Raw genomic sequence first — 19249 nt, 5'->3', positions numbered from 1 at the left:
TGTTTTTTTTTTTTTTTTTTTTTTTGTAGGTATAATGGGAGTGAGGGTTGTGTAGTTTGAGAGGAGTATATTTAAAGTTTAGTTTTATTTTTAGAAAATGGAACAAAAACTCTATGTAATATTCACCACAGGAAGTAGAACTTAAGATTCTTTTGGTTGATGGCATTGGGCAGAGCTAGACTCTAATCCTGTAGCTGAAAGGGACTCTCTGGAGTGGTCTGTCTTAGTTGAGAGCAGGAGTGTGAGGTTTGAGATGTGCTTTATACCAACGTTTCCACCTCTCCATTTTCTATAGGCCTTTGAGGGGCCTCACAGGACTCCAGTTGTCCCAATTCTTTGGTGATACTAGAAACTTGTATCCAGTTACACTGGTGCTTTTATGCCCTCTCAGAGTCAGCATTTCTTGAGAAAAGAGCTAGTGCATGTTATTCTTTGTATCCACTCGTAGTGTTTAGTTTATAGTAAATGCATGGTGGGGTATCGATAAATGTTAGCTGTCTTACTGTATGTTTTGCTTTGACTTTGCTGCCTTTCACACTATTTAATGTGTGGTTTCAGGTTATTATATGCTTCTACATGTGAAATAAAAAACTTAATGTTTTGTAAGATAATTGGACCTGTGTTTTCACACCAAAGAAAGTGTGAATTAACATCTGAGCAGAAATTTTAGATGAAGAAAAGGACAAAATTTTGCTTTTCTAAAACTACTCCATAGAAGGAAAACCTTTTTTTTCATTCTTAAAGATGTCTAAACTTTTTTTGATAATGCACCGGCTATATCAAAAAATTGTCAGCATATACCCTCATATATGCATGTGTATTTATAAGTTATATAAATATGTTACTGTCTTATCACATTATGTGTCTTATAATTATAAAATACAAAAACATAACATTTTAAAGCATGAGATAAAAAATATGAACAGAAGTTCTAACATTGTGTTCCTGTATGCTAATGTACCATTTTGACATCCCACATTTGCAACCACTGCTTTAAAGACTTAGGCATAGAGATCCGGAGAAGAAAGAAAGGCTGTATTATATGTGTTGCTGTTGTTTGCAGAGGCATTTTGACATTTTTCCCCACTGTTAAATGTACACAGTCTCATTTTTATTAGCTTAAAACTCCACATATCATACATTATTTTAAGACTTAAAACTTTTACCTGGCATAAGTTTCTAGGAATATAAGAAAATATATTTAAGATATAGAAGAATTTCTTTAAGATCTATGTGACCTCTGAGAAAATCAACCACTTAAAACAACAGCATCCTTATGGTAGATTCCGTTTTGTAACGTTTTCTATTATAATTCTTAGTAAAAGCAAGAATTTACTTCAGCAAAAGTGTTTGATCACTAAGAAATACAAAAACAGTAACATTCAAGATGTGTTTGTTAAAATAGCTGACTTTACTGGGAAGTCACTTATCAAGACTAAGCAGACTGCCGATGTTACCCTGCTGATGCACAGAGTTCCCCATTTGAGAAGCAGTTCACCTGCTAATCAATCACTACCTGCAATTCTGAGTATCTTCTCTTGTGACTTTCACAGAATGGCTTGTATGTGAACTTGCTGCTTGTTTTGTCTGCTGATAGCATCTTGGTGCATANCCCCCCCCATCCCCCCCCCCCCCCCCCACATTCTCTGGGCTTCCTTGTGTTCTGTGGCAGGAGCATGACTGTCTCTTTAAACTAAACTTAACCTCTCAGTTTGGTGAAAATTTGTCAAACTCTTTTCCCATTATATATTAAAACAACCAAAAAGAAATATTGCTTATATAGATTATGTTCCATGGACCAAACACAATGTATGAAATATTTCACTTTTAGAGAGGGGTTTCAGGTCACAGTTTTCTGCTAACTGAACATACAATGTACCTGACTAAAGCATTCAGGAATAATTAATACTGTTCAAATTATTGGACAGTAAGTGAAAATTGACAATTATTCCAGAGAGAGAGAGAGATTAATATATTTAAAATCATTGTTCATTTAACTTTTCATTTTTCTGCAGTACAGAATGTAGGATGTTAAAATACAGAACTTTATATTTGAGTGAAAAATTGGCTAGAATGGGCTGGTTTTTGTAGCATCTTAATTGAAAAGAAGGTTAATCTCATCTGAAATAGGTCAAGCTGTTAACATTTATTTTTCCCCTTTGCTATTAAGCTTTTCAAGTACATTCTATTTATGTTTTAGAAGCATAACCTCAACCTTCCTTATTTTAAGTGAATTTCCATTATCTGTTTTCTGATTATATTTATTTATCTTCTCATTATGTTTGCATCTGTCAATTTCTGGGCATTTGAGTACTTTGCTTAGGATGCGAAGGATGACAGTAAGCTTAATTTGTGTGTGTGTGTGTGTGTGTGTGTGTGTGTGTGTGAGGAAGAGAGAGAGCATATATGTGTGCACATGGGAGAGATAATTTTTTATATGTGAGGGTTAATTCTTGATAACTCTTTTTATAGCTGTGTATTGTTTCTTGAGAAGAGCTGTGTATGACTGTCATCTTTTTCCCCCATATAGTTATCAAGTGTGGCTAATTTGAAATGTCAGATTGAGAACCAATATTTATTCCAAAGATTAGCTGGTTAGACCACTTAACATTCTCTGGGGCTATTCAAATATTTATGCATCCAAAAATCTCTTTTCAAATGCAGATGACATATATATGAACTATGTTTTAGAAAAGAATGCAGTTATTTATATTCCACCGAGACCCTTTCCTTCTTTTAAAATTTTTAGATGGCACTCTGATTATGCATTTTGAATTTATCCTTTAAACCTTTTCCTTTTTCTAATTTTGGCATGGAAGTTTTGTGACTCACCTTTGTGTATTTTTGAAAAGGAATAGGGCAAAGAGAACTTTGCGGTTAACATTTCCTGATCTCTTTGGACTAGATGACATTGTTGGGAGATATGATGATCTGTCCAAGTCTGTTAATGAACGAAATGAAAAACTCCAGATAACCTTGACCCGCTCACTGAGTGTGCAGGATGGCCTGGATGAAATGCTGGACTGGATGGGAAGTGTGGAAAGTTCTCTGAAAGAACAAGGTCAAGTGCCCTTAAACTCTGCTGCTCTTCAGGATGTGATCAGTAAAAACATTGTAAGTGACATTTAAAAAAAAAACAAAAGTACTTTTAAATGAAAAAGATAAAAGCAGTTTAAGAAGTCCCAAGGAGAGGTAGCTATAAGATCAATTTAAGGATATAGGAACAGAGGTTTCCTGAGTATAACTGTGGACAGTATTGCTTGCACCAAGACACATGTCAGAACAGTTTTTCTGTGACGAAGTGGAGAGAGAGCTTTGTGTACTTTTCCATGAGTGTAATTCATTACAGAGGGTTTACACATACATGAGTCCTGTCGTGTGTATCACAGCTTCGGCCAGCTGCACATGAGGTTAATCAGATCAATCTTGTTGTTGTCTAGCCTTTTAAAACTGAAGACCATGGATAATCCCTGGGCTCCATTAGATCCTAGGAGCTGCTGAGTAGCAGCCGCCTCCTGCCTTGCCCAGGCAACTTGCCAGCTGTCCTCCAGTCTCTCTTGAAGAGATTTGGGGTTGTGTTCCTCAAGGGACAGAGCAGAACTTGTCAGTCAGACCCAACAGTTAACTTGCCTCAAGTCACAGGTGATTCAAGCTTGTGTTGTTATGGATAGTAATGTTTTTAACACTCTGTGACATTATTATTTGTAAACATCGTTATAAAACCTGGGCATTATTTGGTTCGTTTCAGATGTTGGAACAGGACATTGCAGGTCGTCAGAGCAGTATAAATGCCATGAATGAAAAAGTGAAGAAATTTATGGAGACATCAGATCCATCCACTGCATCCTCTCTGCAGGCTAAGATGAAAGATTTGTCTGTTCGGTTTTCAGAAGCAAGTCATAAACACAAAGAAAAACTTGCCAAAATGGAGGAACTAAAAACCAAAGTAGAACTCTTTGAGAGCCTCTCAGAAAAGCTCCAAACATTTTTAGAAACAAAAACGCAGGCTCTTACTGACACAGATGTGCCAGGAAAAGATGTGACTGAATTGTCTCAATATATGCAGGTATGTCTTCCTTAGTAATCATGAGGTTGATCTAGTGTATTAACATTTAAGACCAGCTCATACATGTATTGGCAGACTTATAATCCACAATCATCATTTTAATTGCTGATTGATTAGTAAGGATCTGTGCTTCCATCCTTTAAAAATCCCAACCCCATCTTCTCCTTAAAATCACTTGCTCTTTGATTACAATGAATGCCATTTCTCATATACACACTTTGCACATATTAAAGATGATAAAAGTATCTTATATGCCAGAACCCACAAAAAGACAGAGTATAAAGAGTACATTTTTAAGTTAAATAAGTTGACTGTGTTCTCTTTCAAACAGCCTGCCTGCATGTTTGTTTATATTTAGAGTACTGACCATAGGCAGGACCATTCTTCTGTGAAATTCTGAGTAGAGCCATTCTGGTCCCATACATACCTTTTGGTAGAATGCTGTCTGAAGATCTGGCAACATCTTATATCGATTAATGATCTAAATCCATTGCAGGAATCAACTACTGAATTCTTAGAAAACAAGAAAGATCTTGAAGTTTTGCACAGTCTGTTGAAGGAAATATCCAGTCATGGCTTGCCAGGTGATAAGGCTCTGGTTTTTGAAAAAACAAATAATTTGTCAAAGAAATTCAAGGAAATGGAGGATACCATCAAACAAAAGTAAGCACCCTTTAAAAAATTGGAACTTAGTCTACTTGATACTTAAAGAATGAATTATTTTTCTCTGCTTATGTCAATACCTGAAATAAAACATGAGGATAAACATAGAGCTACTTTGTAAGTGCTTTTCTATTGACACATTTTTTTTGCTGTTAAAATTAAGTGTATTTTTGTTAAAATATTTAGGAAGGAAAATTTGGTACTTCTTTCCTAAAAGTAGAGAGCATTATGTAGAAAAGTAGTGGTAGTAGTATTTTACTGAAAATAATCTAAAGTCACTGTAGTCTCTGAAGCTTTTGGCAAAGAGCACATTTTATTTGCTAAAACAGAAATAACCTTGAAAGATCATTGCTTTTTGGGCTTATTCAGAAGCCGTGTGTAATTTCAATATAGTTCATGATGGCCTTTTTTTTTTTTAAATATAAAATAGTTTAGCTTTTAAACAGTTGTAGAAAGAAATGATTCTGTGAACAAACAAGAAACAAGAAAATGAACATAAGTTGTGCTAAAAAGTTGTGCAGAAATAAACCTTGTGCCCAGACTTTTATATATTTCTGATCTCATGTTAATTTAGAGTATACATCTGGTTTTGCTAAAGAACCCACAAAGATAGAAAGCAGTTATCTTTTACCTATTCTTTATTTCTTCGGAATTCTCTACCTAAAACTTTTGAGTGCTATTATCTCTACTACATCCAGAGCTACATTTTCCATCTTGTCACATAATATTTAATTCACATTGCACAGAAGCAATAGTCTTGATTTTCCTAGGTCAACTCTAGGTTGTTTCTTCTTTCAGAAAGGCCCAGTTTTAAAACCATGTAGTTACCAGTAATTAGTCCAGCTAATTAGTGGACTCTTCTGTGTCACTATTCCACATACATGCACACGCGCACATGCCATCCACAGGTCATCCACCTACCAAATGGGACTGTCCTCACAGCTGTTCATGTGCTGGGCATGTGCCCTCCCTCCAAGGTGCTTCGTGTACGGATGCATACAGTTCACTGTGGAGCGTTCTGAGTATCTGTGGGGGAGGTAGTCATCGCCATTCTCGGAACCAGGTCTCCCCTCAAGTTTGGAGAGTTAAATCTGTACCCTCAGAAGCACCTTGTTTATCAGAAGTCCACTAGAATGGCTGTAATTTCATATAGAAACCACTAGGTGGCGGGATGTTTTCTTCATGTCCGTGATTCTTCAATGTTTCCCTGCGGGTTCTGTGCCTGCTGGCATTAAGCGCCATATAAAATGGACAGATCAAAGTTTGCTGGATCTAAATAATGTTAAAACTGTTTATATAGCCTTAGAGTTTATGTAGCATTATAGAGTGCCATTACCGTATGGGTTACAGATTTCTTAACTGCTCCTATTTTTATCTGTGGAGTGTGCCTGAGGAATAAAGTAGTTATTTAGCTGATTTCACTTGGATCTATGAGACCTTACCTCTTTTTATTAAGGGCTAGAGTGTGCATGGGGGAAGATTTTTTTTTCTTAATAGTTAGCTTGATACAAGAATAATTATTTATTTATTAAGTAATTATTGCTTTGGAGTATTTTCTGTCTGTGGCTTAAATTCTTCAATAATTGTTATCTAGAAAAGAAGCTGTATCTTCTTGTCAAGAACAGATGGATGCTTTCCAAGTCCTTGTTAAGTCATTGAAGTCATGGATAGAGGAAACAACAGAAAGAGTTCCTATTGTGCAGCCTTCTTTTGGTGCAGAGGATTTAGGAAAATCTTTGGAAGAAACTAAGGTGAATCATTATCTAATACTAATTTATTATTTGCCTGTGTGAGTCATGAGATGTTAAAAGACTATTAGTGGTTTCCTTTTATCTAATACCATATTAAGTTAGATCCTCATTTATGTTCAGTATATTTTGGTGATACTTGGAAATCATAGCATAGCTCTGATCCTTTTGAGGAAGAGCACAAACTTTGACTTAATATGATTTTTGAAAGAGATTTATTAGTGAGTGGCTGACTGTCCTAGTACCCAAGTTTCCTTCCCCATCAAATCTCTACTTAGCATGGTCTTTAGAGCCATTTCTCATGATGTCATATAAAAGACCCTGATCTTCAACTCAGCAATTAACTCTAGCTCAGATACATCACTGTAACCAGTTTGAAGACGGAAGTTATTTGAATCCCTGGTACAAATACTGTACAAGTCGTTTGTCAACTGATTCAAATCATAAAACTTACGACCAGTTATGGCAATTTTCCCAATTCCAACTTTGTGGAGACGTATGTTTTTAAAACTTCATTGAAATTTTGATGATTCAAACTCACTATTAAATAGAATTCTGAATTCTCATTTTTAGAAATTCATTTCTGGTACCTTTCTTCTTGTAACTTGGCCATTACTGAGTACAGTTTTCAGACTGACAGTTGACAGTTACTTTGGAATTCATGGTAGCTAGAAATAGCCTGACTTCCACTGTGGCTAGGAGCAGAATGCAGGATGGACCATACCCCACTCCTCACCGCTAACAGTGTTAACCGTCACCTGGGCATGGTGTTAACAGTCACATAGGGATGGTGCCTTTTTCTCTATCCATGCCCCCATGAATCAGGACCCACAGTCATCATTGCTTTAAGATGTGTTTAAGAAATTGAATTATAATGTGTAACTTTGAAACTGTTATGAAGACTGGAAAATAATGTGTTTTTATATCTCAAGAAATTACAAGAGAAGTGGAGTTCAAAACAGCCGGAGATTCAGAAAGTAAACAACAGTGGGCTCTCACTATGTAACCTAATCAGTGCGGTCACTACCCCTGCAAAGGCAATAGCAGCGGTTAAATCAGGTATGTGCTTTACTTACATCCATGGCAAAAGCCCTGAGAATTGGGTCCACCCCTGTTACTTTTATTTACTTTAGTTTTTAGATTGATGCATAAAGTAACCTCAGAAATACAAAAGGAAAGTGACAAGAAAGATGGCATGTATATACATGCACCAAAAGTATTCTCCCCACAGGGAGGAGTGTCTGTACTAGTCAAATTTCAGATTCCTCTTCTGTTCATTTTCTTAGAGGCTACAGTTAAAATGTAGCCAGATTGATATGTAAGAATAGGGAGCTTTGACTGGGGAAAGAGGAAAGAGCAGATTCCAATTTGTTTTTTACCTTAATGGAGATGTTCAAATTCTCTTTGAAATATTTGATAATTGAGTCTGGTCTGGAAAGGAGAGGTGAAGGAAGGAAGCAGTTGTTTGTGTAGAGTGAAGCTCTCCTTTTAAAAAAAATTGAATTCCTATCTAGGGGTGGCTGCGTGGCTCATTCAGTTAAATGACTGACTCCTGGTTCTGACTCAGGTCATGATTACGGTTCGTGAGTTCAAGCCCCATGTCTCGCTCTGCACTGATAGGCAGGGCCTGCTTAGGATTCTCACTTTCCCTCTCTCTCTCTGTGCCTCTTCTTCTCTTACTTTCTCTCTCTCTCAAAATAAATAAATAATAAAATTAAATTAAAAATTCCCATCTGCTTTATTTTGTGCAGAAAACAATTATATAATGCGTTAGCCAGCATACCTAAACTGTAGTCATGACTGAGTCACTTAACAGAAGGGAGAGTCCTGTATAAGTAATGATTCTACAGTCAATTTAAGTTGTGGATATGCTTTTAAGTTTAAAACATATTTATGTTAAAATCAGTGTGGTTTTTTGTTTGTTTATTTGTTTTTTGTGGGTTTTGTTGGTGGTGGTGGTGTTTTTAATCCAAGAAGGCAGATCTTGTATCTTTATTCTGAGAATCTCTGAGTATCCTCTGTGGTTTGTCCGTTCTGCCCAGCCCCCTAGCTGCCCCTCTTGTGAGACTGATGTTCCTGCTGGCCTCTCTCAACCATTTATTCTGCTCTATTAACCCCATTTCAGGGCGCACTTATGTTATAGATGGTGTGATGACCTCTCCTTTCTCTTCTAATCACATTTCCTGAAATGTCAAGTGTTTGGTTTTTAGAAAAGGAATTCTTTGTTTTTTTAGTTCTTCATGTCCACTTTATATTTGCAATAAGTAAGAAAACTATTTTTCCTACTCTTGATAACTAACAAGCATTGTAGGAATCACTTTTGAGCATCATCGGGGTATATTCACTTTCACCCAGAATACCAATGTGTGATTTTTTTTTAAGAAACAAAACTTAGATTTAGATATTTAAATATTACTGTTTTAATCTTGTTCTCGTGTGGCTAGTTTGGGGAAATATCTCTTGTGTTTTACATAGGTAGCCAATGCATACTCACATGAGAAAGTCTAATTGAGTTTTTTACTATGCTGCTTATGAAAAAAGAACCAAAGCTAGATGTTTACATAATTAAGGAGGAATAATAATTTCTAGTTACTGAGTAGTTCCTATTTGCTAGGCACTCAGTTAACTGTCTTTAATACCTACAGTGGTCTTGCAAATTAGGTATTATTACCCCCACCAGTTTAGTGGGGGTGGTGATTAATTTGTCCAGTCACCCAGCTAGTAATTAGTGGGGCTGGGATTTAAATTCAGGTGAGTCATACACCAAAGCCCAGGCACTTCTAACCACTGTGCTCTTCTCTCTGTGTGTTGACATAATGTGGGCTTTAGTAATAGGGTTTGTGTGTTTGTTTTACTTTTAACTTTTAACTTTTCATGTCTTTGTACCTCATTCTGCTTCCATTAAACCCATAATAACACTGTGTAACTGTACCAGACAATTTTCAAGTCCTTAAGTAAGGATTTGTGTGTCAGTCATTTATGCTTCATGCAACACACTTACCATAGTGAGCAACTTTTGAGCTTCAAGGACATTATCACTAAAACTAGCAATAAAGCAATTTTATCACAAAATTGTTTTATAATTAATACTCAGTGATTAATGTATTAATCTAAACTCTTTGACACTCTAGTATTTAAGGTAATCATGTTACCATTTAAGAATGAATTTTATAGGCCAGAAATGTTCTTAAAATTTTTGACTTTTATTTGATTTAGAAATTGAATCAGTAGTTTACATTTTCAAATAGTAGTAACACTTGTAAATGACTGCTGTTTATGGGGTTTGAGTTAATGCCATCTACTGTTAATGTGTAGAAATACTATCGAAATCTGTTACTACTTCAGTGTTAATATTTTTCCAGGTGGAGTAATATTAAATGGTGAAGGAACAGCCACAGATACTCAAGAAATTTTGGCAAATAAAGGTGAATAGTAACTTTAAGTGCTTATTGATTATAGTAACTTTGGTTTTGTTTTTTTCTTTTTTTGAGAGAAAATCTTTAGAGATGAACAGTAGTTATATCAAAATTTCAACCTTGACTTAAAATGATATCATTTACTATCATAGTCATTTCTCCATAAATACCATATTAATATAACATTCCATGCAATTTTGTTCATCTGAAGTTAGTGAAATCTGGTAGTTTGGTTTGGTATTTGGTTATGTTTCCTTCTTTTTGGTTAAATAATTTAAGATATTTTGTCACTTGGAATAACATTCTTTGAGCTATTTCTGTGAGTTTAATTCCTAAGAGGTTAATATACAACATTTCATGGTTTGGTATTATGGAATGTACCTAAATTGTTTCTCATTAAATAGTATTACAAGATAATTCTAAAAAATTTTTTTAGAAATTTTAACCGTTTAGTTCAAAAAATTCTATGACTTTATCATAGCAGGCTTAATATGGAGAAAATACAAGGGAATATCATGTAACATGTAAAGGAAAGTTTTATTTCTAGAGCTCTAACTCTAAATTGTCCTGAAAATGTATCCATCTGATTTTATTTATTTATTTTTTACTTCTAGGGTTAACATCCATTAAAAAAGATATGACTGACGTAAGCCATGGTTATGAAGATCTTGGCCTCTTACTTAAGGACAAAATAGCTGAACTGAATAGCAAACTCTCCAAATTACAAAAGGCTCAGGAAGAATCCAGCGCAATGATGCAGTGGCTACAGAAGATGAACAAAACTGCAACGAAATGGCATCAGGCACCTACCCCTACAGATACTGAAGCTGTGAAGACTCAAGTTGAGCAGAATAAGGTATATTCTGTGGATACATTTATTGAAGACCTAAAAAAAGAACAGACTTGCATTCAGATCAGAGCCCTGGTGGTCAGGACCCCTGTTGTGATTTCTAGCTCTATAACTTTCAGCAAATAATTTGCCAGTTTCGTTTAATATGCTTTTCTGTGGAAAGTGATGATAATAGCAATCTCTTTTACACACAGACATTATAAAGATGAGTGAGCTATTAAGGGTAACTTTGCCCCCTTTATTATTTTTTAAGATTTTATATTTAGGGGACCTGGGTGGCTCAGTCGGTTAAGCATTCAACTTTGGCTTAGGTCATGATCTCTCAGTTTGTGGGTTCAAGCCCCATGTCAGGCTCTATGCTGACAGCTTGTGGAGCCTGGAGCCTCCTTCAGATTTCATGTCTCCTTCTCTCTGCCCCTTCCCCACTCACACTCTGTCTTTCTCTGTCTCTCAAGAAATATAACATTAAAGATTTTATTTTTATATAATCTCTCCACCCAACATAGGGCTCAAACCTACAGCCTACAATGATCAAGAGTCGCATGCCTTAGTTGACTAAGCCCACCACGTGCCCCAACTTTGCCACCTTTAAATCATGTTAAGTCTGGGATTTTAAGCAGTCAACTATTAGAAAAGATTTATGTACACGTATTAGGGATTTGTTCTGCCCAGCATAAAATACGGTAGCTTACGCTTTCAATTTAATAAATGGCATTTCTTTCTGCAACTGTCAAGACTGGGGAAATGATTTTACATTGTGCTGATTATGGCAAAAATGTCTACACATATCACTACCTATATCTGAATTCTATAATGTGTTATCCAGAAAAGCATTGATTCACTGGTAGATTCTCAAGCCTGGCAGCTTTTATCCAGACTGATTTTCTTCTCAGTTACATTATTATTGATGCCATCTTTCTTTTTTCCAAAGGGATTTGTTTGAGAATAATATAAAACTATTCCTGGGTACTGGAGTCTAGAGTAATTTTCTCCAAAGAAAATGGAGTAATTTTTTCCACAGTAGTGTTCGTCTTTGGGATTCCTTTATCAGATAGTTGAATATTGGTTAAGAAGAGGAAAGGAGAATAATTAACTGCTGAATTCTGGTCTTCACCCACTTCAGCACCTAACAGTGGATATTCTCATGTGTTGTAATTGTGTTTTTGTCTTTTGATGTTGACATACTTTAACACAGTTTTTTCCCTTTGTTAGTCATTTGAGGCAGAACTGAAGCAAAATGTAAACAAAGTGCAGGAGTTGAAAGACAAATTGACAGAGCTGTTGGAGGAGAACCCAAATACTCCTGAGGCACCCAAATGGAAACAGATGTTGACAGAAATTGGTATGTTATGTTACTTATACCGGAGTCCACCAATAGCATGAAACACAATCATTTTTTAATCACATTTTTATCAGAAAAAAATTTATCCAACAGCCTCAGTTTACTTTTGAATTTGCCTTAATGTTTCATGTTTAAAATGTTGCATATTTTAAAATGTCATTTCAAATTATATTGTACTGAGACTTGACATATCTTGTACTTTTCTTGCTAAACATTGTAAGTTTATTTTTATGAAGAGGGTAGATACTGGGAAATAAAATGTTGTACATTGAGTAATCGAGGTTTTTACTTGATTTTTGGTGTTTCTATCTTTTAATATTTTATTATATGTCACTTTAAATATTCCTTTCATATATATGTGTGTGTGTGTGTGTGTGCATGTGTGCGTGTGTGTGTGTATTTTTGGGGGAGTCTGGAAAAGATAGGCTCCCTTCTCATTCGTGAAGTTCCTTGTAGGACTTGTTTGGCCCCTAACTGTGTCTTCTTCTCTTCTCCATTCAGGGTTGAAAAATATCTCCCCATAGAAATCTGGTGGTTTTCATTCTTTATCCAGAGTTAGCCTCCCATCTCTGTCCCCATAGAAACTGTTTCTCCTAAACATGGAACTTTCTTCACAAGCACTATTATCAGCCCGTTTCACTATTATAATGATATGGAAAATGAGTGTAAGACAATGGTACTCATTTTCCCTACTTCATAGTATTGTTTGGACAATTCAATGAGTTAATGTGTGTACAGCTCAGACAAGCTGTATCTGGCACATAGCAAGTGCTGTGTGTTTACTGTGATTATAACAATAATTCTTTTACTTTCAATTGTTGAGTTATATAATGTTTAGCTAAATATTGCCCTTCCATTAGAGTTAGATATGCTATGATACATTTAGAAATCAGTGACTATGTTTTAGTTTCAAAAAGTTATTTTAAGGGATCTTAATGTTCAAAGCTGTATTTAATCCAACTATAGATTCCTATTGCATTATAATTAATTAAGAGAGAATCACCTTTCAAAGAAATCTAAAATCAGAAAAATCTGCCAGTTTTGATAGGAATTAAAAGTGATTTTGTTTTTATGTTACGTTGTAAAGGGTTGGTGAAATTTCCTCGTGTAACTTTCAAGCAGCTGGTTGTTAGTGGTGATTTGAATAAAAGAGAATGGGCGTGGATATACAAGCGTGGGAGTCATTTGCCCAAAACTGATCATTGCAGATTTGCTATTAAAAATTTGCTATTAATGTTCACTGTTCTAATAGTGCAGTTATAGTTGAATAAACAGACTGTATAGGACCTCTAGCAGACATGAGGGCTCTCTGGATCCTGTTTGCTTTAAGGAATATTCCATATTACTCTATAGTATCTTCTAAGGTCAGATTCAAATTTATTTTTCATATACTTCGGTTGATACACAGCAGCAAGACCATAAAATCTGTATCATTAAATGCTGTTAACCCTTAGATTAAGTTTTAACCAACTGTGTAAGAAGAGTTACAAAGACGGGATGATAGCTACTGTTTATCATTCTGAGTCCTATCCTGCAGTCTTCATACATGTAGTGATGTTAATGTATAAAAACCAAATGCTTGTTTCATTGTTTATCTTTTTCTTTTAGACTCTAAGTGGCAAGAGCTCAATCAACTAACAGTCGATAGACAACAAAAACTGGAAGAATCCTCTAATAATCTAACCCAGTTCCAGACTGTAGAAGCTCAGTTAAAACAGTGGCTTGTGGAAAAAGAACTGATGGTCAGTGTTCTTGGGCCGTTGTCAATTGACCCAAATATGCTAAACACACAAAGGCAGCAGGTGCAGGTGAGTGTTACGTGACTTAATAAGACAAATGTTTTCATTATAAATACATTAGCTTTGGACAGTATGTGTTTAAACTGCCTTGGAGTGTATTTGTAATGTTTCAAATGCCCGTAAGATAACATCCTGAGGTTAGTGGGGAACCCCCAGAGAACCACAGCCAGGAGGCATCAGTCTCCAGAGCCCGAGAGTGGGTCAAGTCCCTTGATCATTTCAGTCATATTGTGGTTTGTGCAGACTCTGTTAAAAAGGGCCTTCTTTGAAATATTAATGTGACTGTATAAGTAATTACATTTTTATGAGAAGCTGGTATATGCTTTTTATTATTTAGAAATTACTCCTTTGAGGTTTTATTCATTTTGATTGTGGTAGGAGATAATGAAACTTGTAAAACTCATGCAATACAGCCCTGAGGGGTGGAAAGACAGAATAGGAAGAGGGAAAAGAGTAAGCAAAACAGAGAGGGATCCTTGAAACAGAGTGGGTTAGACTGGTCTAATTACAAAGTGGATAAATCCACAAGGAGAAAAAGAAACCCATGAAATTTAAGTCAGATGTAACAGAAAATGCTCCATTGTGGTTCCAGTTAGATTTCCTCCTTTGTAAGCTGTGGTGTTAGGGCAGTGTGGCTAATCCTATACTTTGAAAATACAAATCAGTCTTGGTAGTTTAGAGTCAACATGTCCTAGTTCATGTACGTTCTTACTCTGAAGAGAGTGAAAACAAAAGGTATAAATAAATATTTGGGGAGAAATAATTGCCCCTAGTCTTGGTAGTCTCCCTAAGATAGATAAAATATTGTATCAAAATTTAGGCGGTGACTGGGTGGCTTAGTCACGCAAGTGTCTGCCTCTTGATTTGGGCTCAGGTCATGATATCGCAGTTTGTGGGGTCAAACCCCATGTCAGGCTCTCTGCTGTCAGCATGGAGCCTGCTTGGAATTCTTATTCTCTCCCTCCCTCCCTCCCTCTCTCTCTCTCTCCCTCCCTCTCTCTCCCTCTCTCTCCCCCACTCTGTTTCTTTGCCCTTCCCCACCCCCCTGCTCCCCCCTCCCCGCTCTCCCTCCCAGCTCACACACATGCGTGCGCACTCTCTCTCTCTCTCAAAACCAATGAACATTAAAAAATTAACATAAAAAGGAAATTTTGGGGTCATTCATTTTATAATGAAAGCCAGTGTTGCCCCTACACTTTCTGAGCAACATGATTTATTGGATAAAAATTTTTATGACAGAGACTATAAATGTCAATAAATCTTATATTTAAAAGAGCCATGTAAATCAATGTACCATGAGTTAATGTATTCTAACATGGTTCTCACTGAACATTTCCTTTGGTCCAAAATGCTATAGAACATTTAAAGTATCCTACAAAGAGAAAACTACAAGTAGGAAAATACAAATTTGGTGTTTGTGTGATATGAACTTGTCCAATAGCAGTGCTTATCTTTGTATATGAAAATTTGTACATGAGTTTTTGTTCATTTTGCCCAGACTGCCATATTTACTCTCCTTCTTGTCCCCTTTGAGGGATGTTATTTTAGACAAAATGTTACCTCTGTGAAGCACCACTCACTGCTCTTTGGATTAATTTAAGATAATTGCACTGCCCTTAAAAAAAAACTAGGAAAACAGAAACTAAAAAACAAAAGTAAAAACAAGATAAATCAATACCATTTATGTCCGTTTAAAAACTTAAAGCTCTGTTTTCCATAATTATCCTCTAACTTACATGTTTATTTACCCTCATTACCTCTGCCTTAGATCCTGCTGCAAGAATTTGATACTCGGAAGCCTCAGTATGAACAGCTAACTGCAGCTGGTCAGAGCATTCTGAACAGACCTGGTGAACACCCCTCTTTCCATGGGATTGTGAAAGAGCAACTGGCAGCTGTGACCCAAAAGTGGGACAGCCTAACAGGACAATTGAGTGACAGATGTGACTGGATCGACCAAGCCATTGTTAAGAGCACACAGTATCAAAGCCTGCTGAGAAGCCTTTCTGATAAACTGAGTGACTTGGATAATAAACTCAGCAGCAGTGCGGCCGTGAGCACACATCCTGATGCTATGAACCAGCAGTTGGAAGCAGCCCAAAAAATGAAGCAGGAACTAGAGCAGGAAATGAAGCAGATAAAGGTGGCTCAGACCCTCTGTGAGGATTTGTCAGCACTGGTTAAAGAAGAGTACTTGAAAGCCGAACTTAGTAGGCAACTAGAAGGCATTATAAAATCATTCAAGGATATTAAACAGAAAGCAGGTTTGTCTATCTTCTTTTAATATATATATTTCCTAGAAATGGAGGTCAGGTATTGCCTATTTCTAAGCTGTTGCCAGGAAGCTAGGACCCTGAAGAGAGTCTGCCCTCACTGAAAGTGTAGATGGAGAAGAAGCCACTCACATGAGCGCAGAGAATAGTTCTATGTTCACGTGCAGCAGAGTTGGGGAAATTCTGCATACATAATTGGCAAAAAGCCATTTATTTTTTTCTTTATTTTTTATTATTATTTTTTAATGTTTTATTTATTTCTAGGAGAGAGAGAGAGAGAGAGAGACAGCGTGAGCAGGGGAGGGTCAGAGAGAGAGGGAGTGACAGACTCTGAAACAGGCTCCAGGCTCTGAGCTGGCAGTCAGCACAGAGCCCGACACAGGGCTCGAACCCATGAACCCCGAGATCATGACCTAAGCAAAAGTCGGATGCTTAACCGACTAAGCCACCCAGGCGCCCCGGCAAAAAGCCATTTAACGAAGGCCCATTGAAATGTCAGGTATCTCAACCTGGTTTTTAAAAGATGTAAATGTTTTTGCCTTGTGACAGTTTCACTGACCAGATCCAAACGGATGGATACGGTTATTAAAAAGGCTTTGCATCATTTTCTCCTCTGCAGTTAGTTTGTTTCATTCTTCCACAGAAAGCTTTTCTAGAGAAATGTGTGAAAGAGAAGCATTTGGCACTCTGTTTCTCTCTCACCTGCTGTGGCCATAATTCTGTGACACATGAGCCGGTATGTGTCAGAGGCAGCCGTAGTGAGTTACTGCACATTAGGAGGGCTGCATTTGGCTGCTACCTTTGTTCTTTTTGCAAAGTAATACTAAGTGCCTTGCAACTAGTAAATACTCAGTTTATCCTTTTTTAACTGATTGGATTTGTTTATTGATCATAGCAACCATTTCAGACTTACTCCTTTATTTTGACAAGAGAGTGGTAACAAATATTAGCGAGGGCGGTGGGGATTATTACCATTATGACCACTTTTATATGACAGGCACTAAGCTAAGAACTTTACATGTAAAATTGTTTAATTGCCACAACAGCTTCTATTGATTTTGTCAATTTACAGTTGGGGAAATGAGGCTTAGAGGTTTAATCATCTGCCCAGGGTCTTCCAGGTCTTAGAGAGGCTGAGCTGGAACCCTCACCCCTATCGTGCCCAGGCACTACATAGTGCCTCCATGACAGGTACAAATCACAGAAGTGGGAAAGTCAGATTTTATAAGGGATGGATTATTTATCAGAATAACTGAGAACTTTGAACAGTTATCACCTCCTCATACTGGAATGGAGATGGCTCCAGGATCTAACCTCGACAGTCTCTTTTCTCACTGTGGTACTGACCTCAGTTAGTGCTAACAGCCTTTCGTTTTAGACAGTTCTGTACATTTATTTGGTGGTTTTTCTCATGGCTTTTTGTGGATGAAATTACATTTTGATGTAAAATAAACATGTCTTTGATTTCATTTTTAGAGAATCATGTTCAGCACCTTCAGTCAGCCTGTGCGAGCTCTCACCAGTTTCAGCAAATGTCTCGAGAATTTCAGGCTTGGCTGGATACAAAGAAAGAAGAGCAAAACAAGTCTCCCCCCATATCAGCCAAACTTGATGTCTTGGAGTCCTTAATTAAAGATCAGAAAGACTTTAGTAAAACTTTGTCTGCACAGTCTAATATTTATGAAAAGACCATCGCAGAAGGTGAAAATCTCTTGTTGAAAACACAAGGGTCTGAGAAGGCAGCCTTACAGTTACAGCTTAACACTATTAAAACCAATTGGGATGGATTTAATAAGCAGGTGAAAGAACGAGAAGACAGGGTAAAAGATACACTGGAAAAAGCCCTCAAGTATAGAGAACATGTAGAGACTCTCCAGCCATGGATAGACAAATGTCAGAATAACCTGGAGGAAATAAAATTTTGCCTGGATCCTGCTGAAACAGAGAATTCTATTGCCAAGTTACAGTCTCTGCAGAAGGAAATGAACCAACACTTTGGGATGGTAGAACTGCTAAACAACGCAGCCAATAGTTTGCTCAGTGTCTGTGAGGTAGATAAAGAGGCTGTTACAGATGAGAATAAGTCACTGATCCAGAAGGTACACATGGTCACCGAACAACTTCACGGTAAGAAGTTCTCTCTGGAGAACATGGCCCAGAAGTTTAAAGAATTTCAAGAAGTTTCCAAAGAAGCCAAAAGGCAGTTTCAGTGTGCAAAGGAACAGCTAGATGTCCATGATTCTTTAGGACCCCAGGCCTACAGTAACAAATACCTGACCGTGCTGCAGACTCAGCAGAAGACACTTCAGACCTTGAAACATCAGGTAGATTTGGTCAAAGGGCTCGCGCAAGACCTTGTGATAGAAGCCTCAGACTCAAAGGGAACCTCCGATGTTTTATTACAAGCAGAAACCTTAGCTCAAGAACATAGTGCATTGAGTCAGCAGGTTGACGAAAGGTGTTCATTCTTAGAAACCAAGCTTCAGGGCATTGGGCATTTCCAGAATACCATCCGAGAAATGTTTTCTCAGTTTGCAGAGTTCGATGATGAACTAGATAGCATGGCCCCAGTAGGGAGAGATGTAGAAACATTGCAAAAGCAAAAGGAGGATATTAAAGCCTTTCTGAAGAAACTAGAAGCCCTCATAGCAAGCAACGACAACGCGAATAAAACATGCAGGAGGATGCTGGCCATGGAAGAAACCTCTCCTGATCTTGTTGGAATCAAAAGGGACTTGGAAGCTTTAAGCAAACAATGCAACAAGTTACTGGACCGAGCACAAGCCCGAGAAGAGCAAGTTGAAGGGACAATTGAGCGTCTTGAGGAATTCTACAGCAAGCTGAAGGAATTCTCTACTCTGCTTCAGAAGGCTGAAGAACATGAAGAGTCTCAAGGCCCTGTTGGTATGGAAACAGAGACCATTAACCAGCAGCTTAATGTGTTCAAGGTAGGGAACTCTTCATTTTTTTTTAAATTAATTTTCATTTTTAAGAAAAATTTTTGTTTCATATCTGTATTATTTTTTATTTTTATTAGAAAATAAATTTTTATTATTTTTATTATTAAAGTAAATTTGTAATTAGTAAAGGAA

General features: G+C 36.9%; 1 protein-coding gene and 1 long non-coding RNA gene across 4 annotated transcripts in view; one reads left to right on the top strand and one right to left on the bottom strand.

The window, feature by feature from the left end:
• The window catches only part of LOC144235523 (uncharacterized), a 38621-nt gene extending 31499 nt beyond the window's left edge, over positions 1-7122 (bottom strand). Inside the window, exons 1-2 of one of the 2 annotated variants that reach the window (XR_013336235.1) lie at positions 7068-7122; positions 4494-4661 (exon numbers count right to left, since the gene is read on the bottom strand). This is a non-coding gene — a long non-coding RNA (uncharacterized LOC144235523). Of the gene's footprint in view, positions 1-4493; positions 4662-7018 lie in introns of both variants that reach the window. The other variant, XR_013336234.1, reaches the window with a different exon arrangement.
• DST (dystonin) overlaps positions 1-19249 on the top strand; it is a 503880-nt gene that overhangs the window by 387910 nt on the left and 96721 nt on the right. For both annotated transcript variants that reach the window (XM_077769079.1, XM_077769080.1), the window contains 11 exons: positions 2906-3114; positions 3749-4066; positions 4563-4729; positions 6324-6480; positions 7410-7536; positions 9840-9902; positions 10508-10749; positions 11956-12085; positions 13694-13893; positions 15653-16148; positions 17634-19105. In XM_077769079.1, the coding sequence (XP_077625205.1) occupies positions 2906-3114; positions 3749-4066; positions 4563-4729; positions 6324-6480; positions 7410-7536; positions 9840-9902; positions 10508-10749; positions 11956-12085; positions 13694-13893; positions 15653-16148; positions 17634-19105 (3581 nt within the window). The remainder of the gene's footprint in view (positions 1-2905; positions 3115-3748; positions 4067-4562; positions 4730-6323; positions 6481-7409; positions 7537-9839; positions 9903-10507; positions 10750-11955; positions 12086-13693; positions 13894-15652; positions 16149-17633; positions 19106-19249) is intronic.

This window comes from Crocuta crocuta, unplaced genomic scaffold (genome assembly GCF_008692635.1).
Source record: "Crocuta crocuta isolate KB4526 unplaced genomic scaffold, BGI_CrCroc_1.0 scaffold205, whole genome shotgun sequence".
Lineage (NCBI taxonomy): Eukaryota > Metazoa > Chordata > Mammalia > Carnivora > Hyaenidae > Crocuta > Crocuta crocuta.
This window is presented reverse-complemented; position numbering and strand designations above follow the sequence as displayed.